Here is a 19,629-nt window from a genome sequence, read left to right on the forward strand (position 1 = left end):
GAAACCATGGTTGAACAAAGAACTTTGACGCAGTTGGCTGTCCCTAATGTGAACTATAATGGTTTATGTATTGACTATCCTGCGGCTGATGCACCTTTTGAATTGGAATATGGTTTAACACATTTGTTGCCTAGGTTTAATGGTTTTGCAGGAGAGGATCCGCATAAGCATCTGAAGGAATTTCAGGTTGTGTGCTCTGCACCTTCCGAACCTTCACTAGAGGATATTGTCAAACAAATGGCTGCAAATAATCTCCACTATCAACAACAAATAGATTCTACTCTTCAGACTTTGCAAACACAAATTGGACAACTTGTCACTTTGATGAATGCTGTAACACCCCTTTTATACCCCAAAATAAATAAGCATATAATCAGAGAATAAGCATGCATATAATTCAAAAGGGCGTCACATCGACGTTTTCAAAAACTAAAAGCTTTTAAAAACCGACAGCAATTATCTACAATATACACTACACCTGGTCATTTCAAATAACACTTAATCATTTAATCATAATTCATCCAAAATATGCATTCACAGCGAAAAATATTAAATACTCATGTATTTCATAAAATGATTCATGTCCCATACCATGATCATATCTCAATAATCATCTCAATCATAAAATGAACCATAATCAGCATATTTGGCATAAAAGCCTCTCAACAAGAAGTAGCCAAATAATCAGGTTCTGAAGTCACAACATAATACATAATCAAATAGAAACATGAGTTCAACACCACTAGTCTACCCAGTGTTACATAACTAGAGCATCGACTCACTACCTAATCTCCAACAAAACACGGAAGAATCTCTGGCTAGATCACGCACGAGCTACTAAACTCCAGAACCTGCATGTCGCCAAACGAGGGCAACATTAAAACAGAAGGGTGAGAATACAAATCATTATGAAGAAAGTATAATAAGATACAATGGTCAAAATCAACAACTATAGGGATAAATTACACCTTGCCTAATCATATAAAATAATATTAATCCATATATTCACATATATTAAGCATTCAACAAGTATCAAGAGTATGATATTCCAATTTCAATACTATATTTCCAACTATGCACACAACTACAATTATCACATATTCACACATTTAACCAAGTATGTATCCAAACATCACCCGTTTCAATTATCAAACTCATACACATATCACAACTACGTCAATTTCACATATTCAATTATCACATAACTCTAATGTGACTCAATGCAAGATATGTGACACTATGCATGTGGTACCGAAATGTGAACCCAAAGTTTCACCGCTTTCTGATTCAATATCTAGAATCCAAGCCACGCTTCCGATCCGGACAAGATCAAAGCCCCTACGCCTAATCCATATCAAGGATTAACGTCTGCTACGTCTATTTCCAATCAAGGATCACCGTCTATCACCATGTGAACCCACAGTTTCACCGCTTCCACAATAAAGCCGACTATGCCATGAATGTATGTACAATTACCAACCAACTATGCAATTAAGATTATCTCATCAATCTTAACTTACCGCATACCAACAATAATTCAACTCTATGAACTATCCGCCAATTGTACACAACATTCACAACACATATATATCATTCACATATAAAGACCAATAATCAATTACGATTCACAAAACCCAAACAATGTTATTCCCATTAATCACCAATTCTCAACATATATATATATATGGCAAAATACCCTGTTTGGTCCCTTAAGTTTACCCTCTGGTTCACTTTGGTCCCTCAATTAATTTTCGTGCCAATTTGGTCCTTTGAGTTTCTAAATGTAATCACGTCAGTCCTGTCCGTCAAGTTGGCTCTAACGTCCGTTTGTTTAGTCTAGCTGGCAGGTGATGTGTCATAGTATATTAGGTTTTCCTTCTCCCCAATTCAATTTCACGTTCTCCTTCTTCCCATCTCTACACTTCTTGTTCTCTTCTCCTTCTCCTTCGTGTTCATCACTTTTGCATCTTCTCCATTGTGTTAATCACCAACGATGAAGGAAAAACATTGTTCTGAGTTCTTCAAAGAGACCAAATCAGAAAGCAACAAGTCTTGTGTTCTTAGTAGGGCTCGTGCTATGCCAATTTGTTACTGTGGTGATGTTGCTGTGATTCGTAGGGCAAACACTGACAAGAATTTTGGAAAGAAATTTTGAGGATGTATCAATTACAAGGTAAGCCCTAATTTTTGGTTTGGTATGTTAAAGCAATGTGAAGAGGTTGTGTTGTTGATACAAATTTGTTATTTACAGGGGTCTGAGGAAAGAGGTTGTGGTTTTTTCAAGTGGTTCAGTGAGGAAGTGGTGGAAGACAAATGTGAAGATTTGATGCATAAGTTTGAAATCTTATCCAAGGAATTTGAAAAACTGAAGAGCAGAAATGAGGATTTAGGGAATAGGGTGACTGAAATTCAAGGCCAATTGAAGAAGTTTCAAAAGTGGAAGTTTATATGTTTTGTAATGTTATGTTTCTGGTTTTGTAGGATGTTTTAGTATTGGCAATTAGGATGTTTCTGGGTTTTGAATGTGTACTTTGAATGTGTATTTTGAATGTGCAATTGTAACACAGTTGTGAAATGAAATGAGTTTTAGTATTGGCATATTTGGTGTATAATGCATTTGACAGACCAAAACAAACATGACATTAACACATTTCATGATATTTCCACTCTATTCCAAAAAGCATTTGACATAAACATGTTGATAATACAAACTCCATCATGATGTTTACCATTAACATGTTACATAGACTTCTCCAAAATGCCTACAAACAGAACCAAAACAACAAACCTAATTGTTCAAAATGACTTCAAAATACATTAACCATAACCCTAAGTGTTCAAACAGAATTCAAATTACATTAATACTAATTGTAAGACTAAGTAATTTTCTTTGATGGGAGCCTCTTTGTTGGGGTAGTCCTTCTAGTTGTAGGTCCAATCACATTCTTTGCTGCAAATAATCTTGTTGTTGGTCCTGGGGCTACAAATGGCCTTCGTACACCAAGCTTTTGTAACTTCCCAGCCACTTTTGAAGATTGATTGTTACCTTTATTTCCCCTTGAACATTGTCCTGTCACTTGCTTTCCTCTAGAAGATTTTGTTGCACTCATGTAAGCCTGTGTGGATGCTGAGGACTAAGTTGCAGGCACCTGGGTACTAGTTGGCTGACTTGTATTAGTAACTGTTGCTTGACTTGGCTGACTTGTATTTATAACTGTTGCTTGACTTGGCTGAGATGCATCAATAACTGTTGCTTGACTTGGCTGAGCTAGTGGTGTCACCTTGCAAGTTAACTTGTTATGGCCAACCTTCTTGCACCTAGAACACTTAATAATAAAACATGTCCTTCTCATCTTTTTGTCACTCCCATCAATGTTGGGTAAAATCTCATTACCAGATATATCTTGGAACCTCATTCTGTTTTTTGCCCATCTCTCCATGAGGTAAGTTCTGATCTCTTCAAGCATTGTCACAAGTGGTTTTCCTCTAGAGTCAAGAATTACACTGTTACATGACTCAGACATGTTGTTGAGCACAGCATCACATTTGTTGGTTGTCCTAAAATAGGATCTACTCCAAAACCTTGGTGGAGTCTTCATCATATGGAGATATGCTTCTGCATTGGCCAGTCTCATTCTTTTCATCTCTCTTTCCCAAGCTTGAGCATATGTTGACTTTGCTGCCTTCCAGATAACTTCCTTCAACATCTTTCCAGGAAATCTTTTCCTAAAATTATTGTACAAGTGTCTAACACAAAATCTTTGTTCCACATTGGGCAACAACTCATCCATTGCAGGTAATAGCCCCTAAAAATGAAAGTTTACATTACAGAAATAATAAGTTTGCGTTACAAAAATAGTAAGTTTGCAACACATAAATATACAATGAGGAAGTTGTACATTACCTTTTGTTGGTCTGAAATGAAAGTGTAGGTTAAACACTCATTAGCACCTCCTAAGTCAGCAATCAACAACTCCAAAAACCAAGTCCAGCTATCCTTATTTTCACTTTCCACCACAGCATATGCTATAGGAAGCATTTGATCATTAGGATCCCTTCCTATAGCTTCCAGAATTTGGCCCCCACAGAGTCCCTTCAGAAAGCAGCCATCCAATCCTATAACATGTCTACTTAGTTTGAAGCTTTCTTTACAAGCTGCATAACAAATGTATAGCCTTTTAAAATATGGTCTTTGGTCATCAACACCTTCAGGAACAGGGTCCACATTCATCTTAATTGTAGATCCTGGATTTGCTTTCAACAATTCATGACAATAGTCATATATCCTATTGTAATCCCCCAAAAATGACCCATCAACCTTATCCCTGGCAGCCACTCTTGCTCTTATTGCCTTGGTCTTGTTTATCCCCACATTCCACTTTCTCAAAGCCTTTTCTTTTATATCCTTAACCTTCAACCTAGGATTGTTTTTCAATGAGTTCTGAATTCTCTTGCTCAACCACTTTGTAGATAGCAACTTCACATTGTACTCCCTACTACAATTATGTTCATCAATTATCTTTCTTACTTGCCAAGAATCCTCATCTGGTAACTTGCTACAGTAGAGCTCCCATTGACAACCATCCTTACATCTTACCCTTACTCTTTTCTTGTCATTCTTTATGAATTTCAGATCCCTACCATTCTGCACAGCATATGATATCACTGCATCCTTAATGTCACTCTTGGAAGTGAAATACATACCAAGCTCCCATTTGTAGTTGGACATGTCTTTCTTTTCTTTGTAAAATGGGTACTTCTTCCTATTAATTCCACTACTGTCATCACTATCACAGCCACTTTGAAGATCATCACTGTCATTATCACTCCCTTTACACTCTCCTGTATCTTTCATGTGCTTCTTTTTCCCACTAGACTTTCCATCACTGTCATATGAAACGAGATCAGCAAATTCATCTTCATCTATGTCATCATAATCATCAGATTCATCCTCAAATGATACCTCAAGGGCACTATCATACTGAAAGTTCTCATCCTCACTATCATCATCACTTTCATCATGAACCTCAACACTATCATCAATATTTCCTCCAGTTATATTAGCAACTCCTTCTTTAACAACAACATTTCCACCATTCAAACCAACTTCTCCTTCTTCTACAACATTATCACCATTCAACCCAACTTCCCCTTCTTTTACAACATTATCACCATTCAACCCAACTTCCCCTTCTTCTACAACATTATCACCATTTAACCCAACTTCCCCTTCTTCTACAACATTATCACCATTCAACCCAACTTCCCCTTCTTCTACAACATTATCACCATTCAACCCAACTTCCCCTTCTTCCACACCAACATTGTCAGCATTCATCTGATCCAATTTATCAGCTATTTCATCATGTAACTGATTAAGAAACTTTTCAACCTCATCTACAGGCTCAACAACAACATCATCCACTAGTCCATCATAAAAATCAGGTTGAGACAGTGTGTGTTCAATGTAAATGTCAACACTTTGGTGCACCCTATAAAGGTCTGCAATTTCTAAAGCACCTGTGTCATCAACTAGCAAATTCATACCTAATTGTGGATCCTTGTAATACATTTTCTCAAAGTCCCTATAACCTAAGTCTTTCAAAACACCTACTAACTCAAAATAACTCCACTTATCAGCATCTACTTTCAAATTATCAACCACGCCTCCCTCGTACACACTAAAATCAGAGTCAACGAAATGACCACCATGGTGAATTTTCAGTTCCAGGATTTCGTCCATGCTCACCTAACACAGTTCATTAACAATATTTCAACCCTAAATCTACAGAAAGCCCTAAATAAACAAAACCCTAAATCTAGTTAAACCCTAAATTATATCAATACCTAATAACGTGCAGAAAATACTTACCTGGTATAGTGCCTTCGTCTTTAATCGTATGTGCTTCCTCTTCGTTGCAATCGCTCCTTCTCCTTTTTCGTATTCAGCTTCTCTTGTTCGCAGTCGCCTTCAGCTTCTCCTTCTTTGTTTTGCTACTGCTGAATGAGGGTTGATTGAGGATTATAATATCATTATGTGTACACGTAACCATTTTTATGCCATCTGGAATCCTCTTAACCACGTCATCACACAATTTGCCATCCGGACGCTTTTTCTGACCTTTGGCTAACGTTTCAGTAACGGAAGGACAAACGTGATTACATTTAGAAACTTAAAGGACCAAATTGGCACGAAAATTAATTGAGGGACCAAAGTGAACCAGAGGACAAACTGAAGGGACCAAACAGGGTATTTTGCCTATATATATATATATACACGCATACATGTCATTTTAAACAATCACATAATGATTAAATCACCTACTGCCAACAAAACTATTTTTATTGAAAAAAATGCTACACTAGCTTTCTAACGCTTCGAACGGTACTCAAAACGGATTCACAGTTTGAACGTTATGAATTTGTAAAGTTTTAACGAGAATGTAAACGCCGACATCATAAACTGACAACTCTAAACATGTCAGAGTTACGCAAAATAATTAAAAGCATGACTCTTAATAACTCAAAACAACTTTGACAACTCTATTGATAACTCTAACAACTCTATTGATAACTCTAACAACTCTATTGACAACTCGAATGGAATTGAAATTGACTTAATTAACTAAATAGTCCAAATATTTATCTCTAATTCAAAACTCCTAAAAATAATATATTATTGCTATTTAATTATAATAATAATTATTACTATAAACTAAAAAAAAATATAACCTAGTCACAAGAACAAGACAAGGATTAGAAATAATTTTCAAAATAACACTGATAAACGTTGTAGGTACTAGACATATGACTTTTGGATCATTCATGTTAGTAACATAATTCTAGAATGCCTTTAGTACCTTGTGATTAATAAATTTTTCTACTGTTTCAATATCAGTGTTTTTAATAGAACAACAATTCAACTTTTAAGTATTTCAAGCAACATTCATGTGGGACTTCATATCTAACTCATAAGTCTTGTCGGCTATCAGTGTTCATTGTAGAGGAATCATCACTTCTTTGTCAAATTTACTCATAACTAAGCCATAGTCTAATCCATTGTATAACTATTGTATGGAAACCTCTAATGTTCTTAACACAACAGTGTCAAAAAATAAGACAACAACTATTTATTATTTGTATTGAAAATGATGACAACCAAATATGTATTAGTAAATATCTATGAAATTGGTTTTATAAACTAAAATATAGAACATTACAGTACGAACATGGCTGAAGCAACACTACACTACAGTATGCACTAATTGGCTATACTTTATCAAATTGTTATTTACCAATTTTCATCTCTGTCAAAATATAGACAACGTATATGAAGTTACAGTATAGAAAATATTAAATTGGATTCTCAACTATCTCTCAATTTCATTAATGTACCAATTACTAACATTAAAACATGTTTTTAACATTAATTTTATGGATTCTCAACAAAATCTAACATGTCAAAAACCTAAAAATTGAAGAGCAAAAATTCCAAAATCATGTTAATCTACTCATTGACCCAATCATACTAACCCATAATAATAAGGATTCTCCCCCTTACCTCTTCAATTTCTCCTCCAAACCCTAGCTTTTGCTCTTCTCCTCTCTTAGCCTCCTTTCTCCTCTTCCTCTTCTCTTGAAATGAATAAATGTTATGGTGTCTCTAACTCTCTCTAAACCCTTACTATATTATTCATATTGGGCTTAACCCACATAATTCCACTTCTAACTAAATAGGCCCAATTCGATAAAATAGAGTAGTTCAATAAATAATTATGCTATAACAAATAATATTATTACCCTTAATATTATTTTCCGATTAATCCAATTAAATCCGACTTTATCTTAAATAAATAAAATCCAATAATAATATTATTTCTAATATTATTTCTCCAACATATTCCACTTTATTAATTCTTCGATTAACCGAATAAATCTCAACTTTACTTAATAATCCGAACACATTTTCTCACTAATACCGACGATCCAATTACTTATCAAACTTCTTCCAAATTAAATAAATCCTTATTTTAATTTAATTAGCCAATTAATTAAATTCGGACTGTTACAAATGCCATGCAGCCAGCTCAAGGATCAAACCAACAACCCTTGGAAGAGCAATCTGATTTTCAAATAGAGTTGCTTTATGAAACTGTTGATGATACTTGTACTGATTTGTTTACATATGCTTTTCCATCATTGTTTGGTTTTGATGATGTTTATTCTTGTGATGTTTGTACTGACACTAATATTTGCTCTGTTTGTGCTGAAATTGAGCTTGCCTTGCAAAATAATATTCTTACAACAGATAAGGTTGCAAATTAAGTTGTTCATGTAGATGAAGCTCTCGACACCCCGGCTTCCCGGAACAAACCATCCATTGAACAACCACCTTCCCGAGAGCTGAAACCAATTCCTGAAAATCTTAAATATGCTTATTTAGAGATGAATGAAAAACTTCCGGTTATAATTTCTTCTAAACTTTATTTTGATCAAGAAAGTAAGTTTTTGCAGGTTTGGAAGAATCATAAGAAAGAAATTGGATGGACCTTGGATGACATTTATGATATTAGATCCTCCATGTGTGTGCATAGGATCTCACTTGAAGATGTAGCAAAAGTAGTGAGGCAGCCCCATAACATTTGGTTCCTTGATGTTGTGAAAGATGAGAGCACCTTCACGTGCCCATTTGACACTTTTACTTTTAGAAGAACATTCTTTGATCCTGGAATAAAAGACGAAGGAGCTAAACCACTTTTTAAGGACGATGAGCATTACCCGAAGCTGATCCACGAGAACTATGTTTTGGAAGGAGAGATTGTAGAAGAGCCTTCACTAGCAAAGGTTGTTTATGTGATCACATATCCTCCTTGACTACTCGGGTGTGTTCTATCCTTTCTCCCACTCTTATTTTGTATTTATGTTCTTTCATTGAGGACAATGCTTGTTTTAAGTGTGGGGGAGGGAACCATTTATTTTCTTCGCTTTTGTTCGTTGTTTTGTTTTATTTTTACTTATTCAAAAAATAAATGCTTCTTTGAAAGTTTTGAGCTATAGATTAATATGAGGTTTTGTGGAGTCTTGGGAAAAGTTCACAAGATCGGTATCGTCTTAATACCGTAAGTCTCCTGAGTGTGGAAATTATTTTGAATACTTGTTATGAGATAGACTTGAATTCGTATTCTCTAATGGCTCTTGAGTAGTTTATCTTTGCAGTCGGTACCATCTCACACATGCTCTACGCAAGGAAGTCGATGAAAATAAGTGAGTGATTCAAGTTTTATTTGAAAAAAAAAAAGAATGCACCTTCTAAGTTTGGTGACCATCACCCGGTCACTTAACCCAACGGTTGTTGAACCTACAAAAAAATGATTTCAAGACCTATTTTTAATTGGTTCATAGGTTTCTGGTGCTGAACTTGGTAGGGCGGATTACGGTCCGATCCCCCCGCAACTACAATTGGGGAATAAAAGGGGTATAGCACTTAGGTACCAGATCCCCATGCAAAAAGGATCAGAGTCACTAACCGGTAGTCTTACTATGAGTGTGTGGAGATAACGAGCTTAATGTGATTGCGCCAGAATGAAAAAGAGTAAAAAGGAGGATGAGTAAGTTACGCTTTGGCATAATAACATGATTCGAAGTGGTTTGTGTGTCCAGGAGGCTTATGACCGCACAATTGCGGATTTGTGTTCCTACAATATATGTAGTGTGCAAATTTAGTACCTATTGATGCAACCTTAACCGCAGAAGAGTTTGTAGCCCAAAATGAGTAAATGTTGCTGTGTGTTTCTTTTGAGTTTTGATTTTACTTTACTCGGAGTGCAAAAGTTCAAGTGTGGGGGAATTTGATCAGTGCATCTTGATGCACACTCTTATATTTTTATTTAGGCATTTCTTTACTTTATTTTGGTTATTCTTATGTTTTGTTATGTTTTTATATTTTACTTTATTTTTGTCTTTAATTGATTTTCGTACTTAATTTTCAGTTGTTCATTTAGATTTTTTGAAAACACACATTTTAAAAGTTTTGATAAAAAAATTCATGAAATTTATGATTTTTTTATTCAAATTTCTAATATTTTTTCAAAATTTTCGATAAAAACTCATTTTCTTAAATTTAATAACTTTAACAAGGATATAATGTAAAAGCTCGCAATATGAAGATGCCGGGTTTAAGTGACGAGGTTGCAAGTTAAAATTGACATTTACAAAAATCAAAAATTTATTTTCCATAAAATGATTTTTTTTTATTTTTTATTATAGAAATATGAGTGTCTTGAAAAGTGGCCCCGAATACTCCAAATCCCTATCCATTATGGAAACAAGATGGGCTGGTAAAGAAATGTATAGACACGTCTAGAACACTCTCAAGTCACATTCACGTGATGATTTTTCTCCACCATCTTTGTATCCAGAAATGTCCAATGAATCCTATAAATTTCAATGCAAACATCAACTTTTTAAACACCATCAATATTCTTCGCTAGCATCATTGCAAAAAAGGAAAATACAATGACTGCAATAACTCTACCAAACATGAGCTTCTCTGCTCCCACTTCATCTTGCAGAATGAACAAAATTTCTAATGTGAAATTGACAACAATGTCAAGTAGGAACAGAACTTTCTACAGCAATGTAAAGGCTATGGCAACAGGTGGTGAAAAATTGTCACCAAAGATGAAGGTGTCACAAGCTTCGCCTAGAGGTAAAAAAAACTTACAATTCCTTTGTGATTTTATCAAAGGTTTACTCCATTGACACTAACAGTGTTACATATGGCTTTTTTTGACAGTATTGTTGAACCAGTTTCCAGTAGCTAGAACTGTGCAACAAATGATGGACACAATGGATAGGATTGTGGAAGATCCATTGGTGTACAATGATGGTTCCCGTTGGATAGTTGTGGAAAATGAAGAACAGAATAAGAGAAAAATGCCTTGGCTAATAAAAGAAGGCCAAGATGATTACAAGATAAGATTCAACATGCCTGGTATGAACAAGAACGATGTTAAGGTATGGATTGAAGAGAAAATGTTGGCAGTGAAAGCAGAAAAAGTAGCTACGGAGAAACATGAAGGTCAAGCAAATGGCAATGGAAAATTAAGTCAAGAACATGAAGATTGGCCTGCCAGTAGTTATGATAGGTATTATCATAGAATTTCTCTTCCGGAAAATATCGAGTTTGAGAAAATTAAGGCACAAGTTAGAGATGGTGTTCTTTACATAACAATCCCTAAAGCCAAAGCTAATGCAAAAGTAATTGGCATAGATGTTCAGTAAACTCTGAAGTGGCACTTCAGATTAGTGAAGTGTTCTACACCAATGTGTTGATGGTTTCATTTTTTGTCAACTTAATATCTGTTTTATCGTATCAATTTATGTTTGTGTCTCTATCAGTACTTTATTTATAGAGAATGATTATAAGATCATAATAAAGGCGCAATTAACTCGTAAAAGCAATAAATGTGGAGGAAACTTATATCTAAACAACAACTAAATTTACAAAGAATTCGGCTTACAATTAGCAAAACAAATAGACTTGGATTTGAAGCTCGCGACGACTTGCAGAAAGGGTTTCAAATGCAGTACAGTTCTAGCTGAATCCATGAATCCATTAGGTACATCTTCACTTTCTGAAAAATCAGGTTGAGAGCTTCAGAAGGGAAAGAAGATCTACTGGTTAAGATGGCTTCTTTTTTCGGCCAGCTTGTGAGATACGTTTCAGCATTTGAGTTTCCCTTTTCAATCCTCTGAAATACAAAAGTTCAAACCTTGATGGAACCATTACAATTGTTATTACTATGATTATGACAAAGTTCTGAAACAAATACCTCTGATATAAATAAATGTATAGATAGTAAAATAACAGCAGCGTCACAAGAAAAATGGAGGCAGCAATGTAGAACCCGTTTTTCTTTTTCTGCACAAATCAAGAAACCAGTTAAGAATATTTTTCTTAATTTCATCATTTCATCATCGCTACAGCTCAGAAAGTAGTACCACTTCACTATACCGCTGCACTGCAGTGTAATACCACTGCATATACAGCTGCTATCTGACAACATTTTATACTAGAGTGCGTATAGCATGACAATAGTGGTTTTGTCTAAATTCGGCAAAGCTATAGTGCTATAGGCGCTATTTAACAATCCTGTACCACTTTGACTTTATTGTTTTCTCTTCACTGAGCCTTTTTCAGTGAGACCTATATTATAAGTTTCCTTACAAAAAGGTGTCATTTTTAAAATTTACTTTCACATGAACTAAACAAATTTGTTGGAGTATGTTTCTTCATAACTTCTGAATCCTTTATCATAACTAAGGAGCTCTAGAAATCAAGCATAGTTCTAACAAGATACTCCCTTTGTCTCAAAATAAGTGTCTTTCTAGCTCTAAAAAGTTGTCTCAAAATAATAGTCTCTTTGCTTTTCCAATGCAACATTGATTAATTTTTACCATTATCCTTTATCTATACTCTTTTCAAGATATGACAATGTATATCAAATAATAGTAATTAAGGGTAATTTTGTAAAAATGTTATCTTTATTGACTTAATCATTACTTTTCTTAATCTGTGTGTAATAACCTTAAACATTTTTATTTTGAGACGGAGGAAGTAACATGTAGAGTTAGAAAAACTATCACGAGAACTGACAAAAGCAAAGTGAAGGTCAATAAATCTAATCACAAGAACTGATAAAAGAAAAGGGTTGACTATGGCACATTTTAGCAGTTTGTTTAAATTCCTCTACACAACACTATTTGACATCATTTTATACTGGGACATTAGTGATTCCCACTATTTGACATCATCTTGTACTAAATAATGTATTGCGGAACAATAGCAATTTTATTCAAATTCCGTCCGCTACGTCTGCGGCGGCCACTATAACAGCTATTGAACAGTGATAAGAAAAATGATGGAAAAAACAATTTAGTTTTAGATTACAGTCAAATTACCCTGCGCCCTCTGGAGAAAGGCTTTCCACTTCCAGTGCAGCTATGGGCATCACAGAATTGATGCAAGAAGAATTCTGTCAAATTATTGGTGTTAGAATGCAGAATCACAAACTTTCATAAGCATACAAATTATGCGAAAGAATGAATAGTATATTGCAATACCATGAAGCCGGCTTGCCGCAGGGCCTGTGTTAACCGGAAAACAACTGTCTGCTAAGGTCTATAAAAAAATAAGGAAATTAGAACATGAATCTGGGTTTAACACATGAACAGACAAAAAAACAAAAGCACACCTCACATAGATGTTTATTTCTTGCTGCTGCAGCAGGATTGCACTTTGATTTTTTTGACCTGGAATTGATGTCATGGTCACAGTGCAATGCTCCACATACATCTGCTAAGCACTGGCTTTCATTCTGCATCAGAAAAAATCATCTCATTTAAGTTGTTAATGCAGTAACGCGACAAACCAAGTAGAGAAAACTACCAAAACTTTCAAAAGGTTTAACAAATTCACACCTTCCTAAATTATAACAAATGCTTTAAAACATCATTTACTTGTTCATCAATGAAAGAAAACATAAAAATTGTATTGATTCTATTAAACAAGAAGTATCATACCAAATTAAGTAAATTGGAGTGTCTGTTATCAAAATGCTGATCGAGATGTTTCTCTTCGTAGAAAGTTTTCTTACAGTATCCACACTGCCACTCATTTATATCTATATGAGATTTATGCTGCTCCTGATCTCTGTATATATCATTTTCAGAGTGAAGTCTGCACTTTCTTGAGATATTATATTTTTCTTTCTCCACAACTGGCGTCAAATACTGTGAAACAAGAATCGTGTATCAAGAGAATGTATATTTATCAATTACGCAATATCGATGCAAGTAGGTCATAGAGTAGCATTAATCAAGTCACTCATTTGAGCCCTACCTCTTGAATGATCTTCCAAGCTATTCTACTTCTTTCTCTAGAGCAATGTATTTGATGAACATCACCTTGCTCCTGATTCAGAATTCTGAACAGTGACGTTATCTATTAGTCATACAAATTACAGTACAAGAAGCAAGAAGGCCCAAACATATAACCAAGTCTTATCCCACTAAGTGGAGTCAGCTACATGGACTAACTTCCGCATTATGTTCTATTCAGGACCATGCTTCTTCTATCCAAATCGTTAATCTTAGATCTTTTTTAATAACTTCTCTTATAGATTTTCTAGGTCTTCCTCTACCTCTAGCATCTAACACTTTTTTAATACCTAAACCACCTAAGTCTATTCTACTAAGTAAAAGACATAGCATCTAACACTTCAGATTCAAGGCATGTCATGTGTCCGACACGACACTGACACATATAGTTATAGTCAATCTCTTTCATTTTCTTAGATTATTAGTCGTGTCAACGCGACACTGATGTGTCTATATGGTGTCCTTGTTAGTAGTAGTTCATTGTAAGTTATGAAGCATAGACACCGACATCAGAAACAACACATCGACACAGACACCAGTAATATTGGAATAGTAAATAAATTTGACACTTGTCGGACACCAGACACACCTCTCTTCAATCTTCAGAGGCAGTGCTACAAAGATTGTAAGAAGAATGATAAAAATGAACAAAAGCATATACACACAGTTTTTTTATTGTTTCTCCATTATTAATAATAGAATCACCAAGAAAATAAGTGATGAACTCTGAAATACATGCTAATAAGTTCAATCAGACATTAAAACTGACTCACCTTGCACCATCTGAATCTACGTAACCCTGTAACAAAAAACAAAATAAAAATTTAATTTTTACACCAAAGAAAATTACACAATAAACTATTATACAACTGCAATTCCAATTCCATTCTATGCTAATCCCATTTCAATCAAACCAAGAAACAGTTCATTGAAACAAAGTGAACTTAATTAGCTTAACAATATCAACAAAAACGCATCTTGAAATTCCCAATTCCCAATTCCAAAGTAGAAAATCAAACAATAATCCAATTCATACGATTCATACAATTCAAACTTAAATTCAACAAACTTGTCATCAATTTGAAGTATATGATTACATTATGAGTGTGTGGGAGTGATGAGGTTAAGGAAACCCTTGTAAGAAGCAAGAAGACGAAGAAACGATGACACCACCGAACGAAAATCTTATTCATTCCTCTTGTTTGCTTTCAAAGAATGAGGAAAGAAAGAAATTGAAGATGCTTGCTTGCTTGCGGAGACTCGGTACCAGAAACCACGACAGAGTAGCCTATTAGTGTTTGCCACGTGTTAAATCTTACACTCTTTTTACTTAAATGGTTTATTAATTTCTAAATATAACAATGGGCTTTGTTTGTGGATAAAATCTAGGGTTTCTTTTTCTACTAGGAGTAATTTTGAAGAATATAATTTTCATGAGATGTAATAATTTAAAATTCAAATTATATAAAATGGAATGCTTATATATAAAAAATATTTTATTATTAAATTTTTCTCTCAAAATAATCATTTTTCGTTAATATTTATTTATTCATTAAATTTCATTTAATTATTTTACTAATTATAATTAATAAGATTATTTTGATAAATAATATTAATTTTTTATTGATATCAAACACAACTAATTTTTTTTTTTTAATAATTGTCCATAACTTAAATCTGATATTTTTGTAGAAAATTTCTTTATCAACCCCCATGTCTTCTTGGTCACCTCTGGTGAAAAACCCAAACTACCCCTAACTTCGGAAATGCATTTCCGAAATGCAAGAAAAAGGTGTTTTCGGAGATGCATCTCCGAAAGCGCATTTTTTTTTGAAAAAATTGTCTTATTTCGGAAGTTCATTTCCGAAATACTGCGCGTTTTGCAGATTAAGCAAAACAGCCCCCCTCCCCCTAATCATTTACCCTAATCTTCTTCCAAACTCAAACTCCCTGCAAAAATTCTGCAAAAGCAAGTGTGAAGTAGCCAAACTCTTCTTCCAAACTCAACCAAACTCATCATCAAACACTAATTGGTAAGTTTATCATTGTTTTTTCAAGTTTTAGATCCATTTGAATAAACTCTATTAGGGTGTTTAGAAACTGAAAAAATCACATTAAGATAGGTTAGTACTGATATTAGGATGTTTAGTAGGCATAAAAATAGTTTTGGTTTAGGTTTTTGGGGTCTGCCATTAGAGGTTGCAGAGAAGTTCTGCGCAGGGGTGTTTCGGAAGTTCATTTCCGAAAACACCTCCATCCCAGTTTTCGGAAATGAACTTCCGAACTGTATCAGAAGTGCAGGAACATGTCAGGCAACCAACCAGCACGCATCAGACAGGGTAGGGAGACCCAAACTGCGTCGGCTAGACGCGAGCGGGCGGCGGCGCAGCTGGCGTCGACACAGGGACGGGGGCAGGGCCGGGGACGACGTGTGCGAGTTCCCGTGGGCGAGGGAGAGGGTACATCTGCTTCAGGATCTAGGAGTCGGCTGGCTCGGGTATCTTCTTCCCGCCAGCGAGAGGAGGAGGAGGAGGATGAGGAGGAGGTGGCGGCAGTGCCCTACCACGAGCCGGAGGGGGTACCGGATGTTGACCCTCCAGCCGGGGAGGAGGATGAGCAGGAGGACAGCTATCCGGGAGGGCCCATTGACACTTCCGTGCTGATTCACTATCACGATCACGTCGCTCGGCGTATCTGGGAGGGAGAGGTATTTTTTATAAATTAACCGTTTATTTGTCACCATTTTTTATAATTTAACCGTTTATTTGTCGCTTATTTAATATACGTCGCTTATTTGTTTTTTTTGGTAACAGGAGAGAGAGCCGTTGAAAATGGTGAACCACGCCCGGGAGATTTTCAGTCTGTTTAAACCAGCAGCTGAGTGGTTTAACGACCATGTGCGAGGTTCAGGGCTTAGCGGGCTCTACTTCACGGGGTACACCACCATCAACACCGGCATGCAGGGGGCATTTGTGGAGCGCTGGCACAAGGAGACGTCCTCTTTCCACTTGCCGGTTGGGGAGATGACGATCACCTTGCATGACGTGCAGTGTCTTCTCCACCTACCGATTAGGGGGCCGCTGTTGCACCACTCCCAGATCCAGAGGGTCGAGGCCATTGAGTGGATGACGCTCTTTTTGGGCATGGAGCACGAGGTTGCTCACTTTGAGTGCGTCACGACATATGGGCCTCATATCCGGTTCACCACACTGAGCACTTATTTTGAGCACCACCTGGACTTGGCGGCCGATGCCGAGCAGGAGGGTGACGAGCTATTCACACAGTATCACCGCGGCTGCGCTCTCCGGTGCTGGTACATGCATGTGGTAGGCGCTGCATGCTTTGTGGACAAGAGTACAAGGTACGTCGACGTGACCTACCTCCGCTACTTCATGGACCTGGATACCGTTCACCAGTGGAACTGGGGGGCAGCTACTCTGGCATACCTCTACCAGAAGCTGAATGAGGCCTCCAACTGGAGGACGAGGCAGTTGGTTGGATCCTGCACACTACTTACGGTACGTTTTATTTTAATACATTATCGTATTTATTTATTTATTTATGTTTCGTATTTATTTTTAATACATTATCGTGTTTCTGTTTCAGAGCTGGATCATCTCCTACTTCTCCCACATCCACGGCTTTCACATCGATCCTGCGTACGTGGACGCCATGCCCAGGGCCGCCAGATACGTTTTCCAGAGGGGGAACGATGCGATGGGACCATACCGTGGATACCTGGACCGCATGATGCATGATGACGTCACCTGGAGGCCGTTCAGCGATTACGCTCAGATTGTCCCCTTTGACGGCATTGCTCTATATTCAGGCTGGCTGGCATGCGGGACTACCATCATGGTCCGGTATCTCCCTGAGCGGTGCATGCGTCAGTTCGGATTCGTGCAGCGGATACCCAGGTCACCCTTTGAGGCTGCTCCCGACACAGTGACCCGAGTGCAGCTCACTGCCATATGGGAGGGCTGGCAGCATCATGTGGTACCGCAGGAGTACCGTCTCACTCGGGTCACACAGGACTGGCACAGTGAGGAGGGATACGTCACATGGTTCTATCGGGTGTCACATCCTCTGCTGAGACCCGACGTTCCCGGCGCTCCTAGGCCAGCACACGAGGAGATCCTGGAGAACCAGCAGGCCGAGGATGACCACGCCATTGATCTCATGCCGATCTGCCAGCGTATAGAGATGCTTGGGCGGGACGCGTTGGATCGAGGTGTCGTTCAGCAGGGCGGTCCAGAGGCTGTGGCTGTGATGGAGATGATCGTCACTGATGCGGGCCGTGCGGCAGGGTACAGGCGGCAGAGGAGGGCCCAGGGTGAGAGGGTTAGGCACACCCAATAGTGGTCGGGTTTATTTATTTTTTGATTTCGGATTGTATCTTTCGCACAGTATTATTATTATTTTCGGCTTGTATATATTATTTGGATTTGATTTATCATATTAGTATTTTCAGTTTATCTGTTGCTTATTTTATTTGGCGTTTGCGTTTAATTAAAATGCGAGACTATTAAGATAAAACATAAAAAAAAAACACAGTTTCTGCATAATTCGGAAGTTCATTTCCGAAGACACCCCCCATGAGGTGTTTTCGGAAGTTCATCTCCGAACACACCCCCCATGAGGTGTTTTCGGAGAAGCACTTCCGAATTGTGGAATTTTTTTTAAAAAAAAAAGCGCTTCGGAAGTTCATTTCTGAAGCAGAGGTATTTTGGGATTTTCGCTGGGGGTGACCCCCATAGGGAGGTGGCTAAAGAAATTTTCTTTTTTTATGAGAAGTAGAAAAGATTGGAATCTCATACATTTGTATACATTTGTTAGAAGATGTAATTTATAGTTCCAGTAAGCAAGTCTATGTTCGATAATATTGTGTTCGACAAAGTCAAATTTGTTAGAGTCAACATAGTTAAGATAGTTTAGTAGGATGTCGAATAGTGCAAGCATGTATTCGACAAGAGTCGAATATTGCAATGTGTGAATTGTATGTTTTGGTTGCCTATAATAGGCATGTTATGATGTAAATAATAGTAACTTGATAATAATAACTTTCTCCCTTTCATCAATATAGTTTTCTCTTCCCTCTCCTCTTCTTCTTCTTCTTCAATTTCTTCTTGAAACTCTAATTGTTTCAACAAATTGGTATCAGAGTCTGGTTGCGATTCAGGGAGATTTTGAAATGGCAAACAGAAACACAACATCAATGCAATTTCCAGCAAATCTACCGATTTTTAAAGGTGAGAACCACGAGAGATGGGTTATGCAAATGAAGATCATCTTCAGATTTTAAGATGGTGTTGAAATAGTGAATGATGGAGTACCAATATCATACGCAAAAAACTGAAGAAAAAAAGGGTGAAGTTGCAAACGCCGAGAAAATAGTTTGAGATAACACAAATGAAAGCAGATGAATCAGTTGCTGGTTTCTTCTTAAGATTAGTGTTACTCATGAACCAAATGAAGGCACATGATGAATCAATCAACGATTTGCAGAAGATTGAGAAAGTGTTGAGATCTATGACTGCAAGTTTTGATTACATTGTAGTGTATATTAAAGAGTCAAAGAATCTAGCTGAGATGAAGTTAGACAAACTTAAAGCTTAATTAGAGGCTCATGAGAAGAGACTGAAACATAGGAACTCATGAAGAGAAAAGGATGTTGAATAGGAACTACAA

At 36.7% G+C, this 19,629-nt stretch overlaps 2 protein-coding genes across 2 annotated transcripts; one reads left to right on the forward strand and one right to left on the reverse strand.

Annotated features, from left to right (window-relative positions):
* Positions 1-10,450: 10,450 nt before the first annotated feature.
* On the forward strand, positions 10,451-11,378 carry LOC131625013 (small heat shock protein, chloroplastic-like). Its single transcript, XM_058895931.1, has 2 exons — positions 10,451-10,708; positions 10,796-11,378. The coding sequence occupies exons 1-2, from the start codon at positions 10,516-10,518 to the stop codon at positions 11,281-11,283; spliced, it is 681 nt and encodes a 226-aa protein (XP_058751914.1). The 5' UTR covers positions 10,451-10,515; the 3' UTR covers positions 11,284-11,378.
* Positions 11,379-11,421: 43 nt separating this feature from the next.
* Positions 11,422-15,223, reverse strand: LOC131625012 (uncharacterized). The gene is made up of 9 exons (XM_058895930.1): positions 15,039-15,223; positions 14,715-14,740; positions 13,904-13,988; positions 13,585-13,794; positions 13,257-13,379; positions 13,126-13,183; positions 12,964-13,037; positions 11,835-11,923; positions 11,422-11,753 (listed from the first exon to the last, which is right to left on the reverse strand). Exons 1-9 carry the CDS (start codon positions 15,132-15,134, stop codon positions 11,684-11,686), a joined length of 831 nt encoding a protein of 276 aa, XP_058751913.1. The 5' UTR covers positions 15,135-15,223; the 3' UTR covers positions 11,422-11,683.
* Between the last annotated feature and the right edge of the window lie 4,406 nt (positions 15,224-19,629).

Source organism: Vicia villosa, unplaced genomic scaffold (assembly GCF_029867415.1).
Source record: "Vicia villosa cultivar HV-30 ecotype Madison, WI unplaced genomic scaffold, Vvil1.0 ctg.000177F_1_1, whole genome shotgun sequence".
Classification (NCBI taxonomy): domain Eukaryota; kingdom Viridiplantae; phylum Streptophyta; class Magnoliopsida; order Fabales; family Fabaceae; genus Vicia; species Vicia villosa.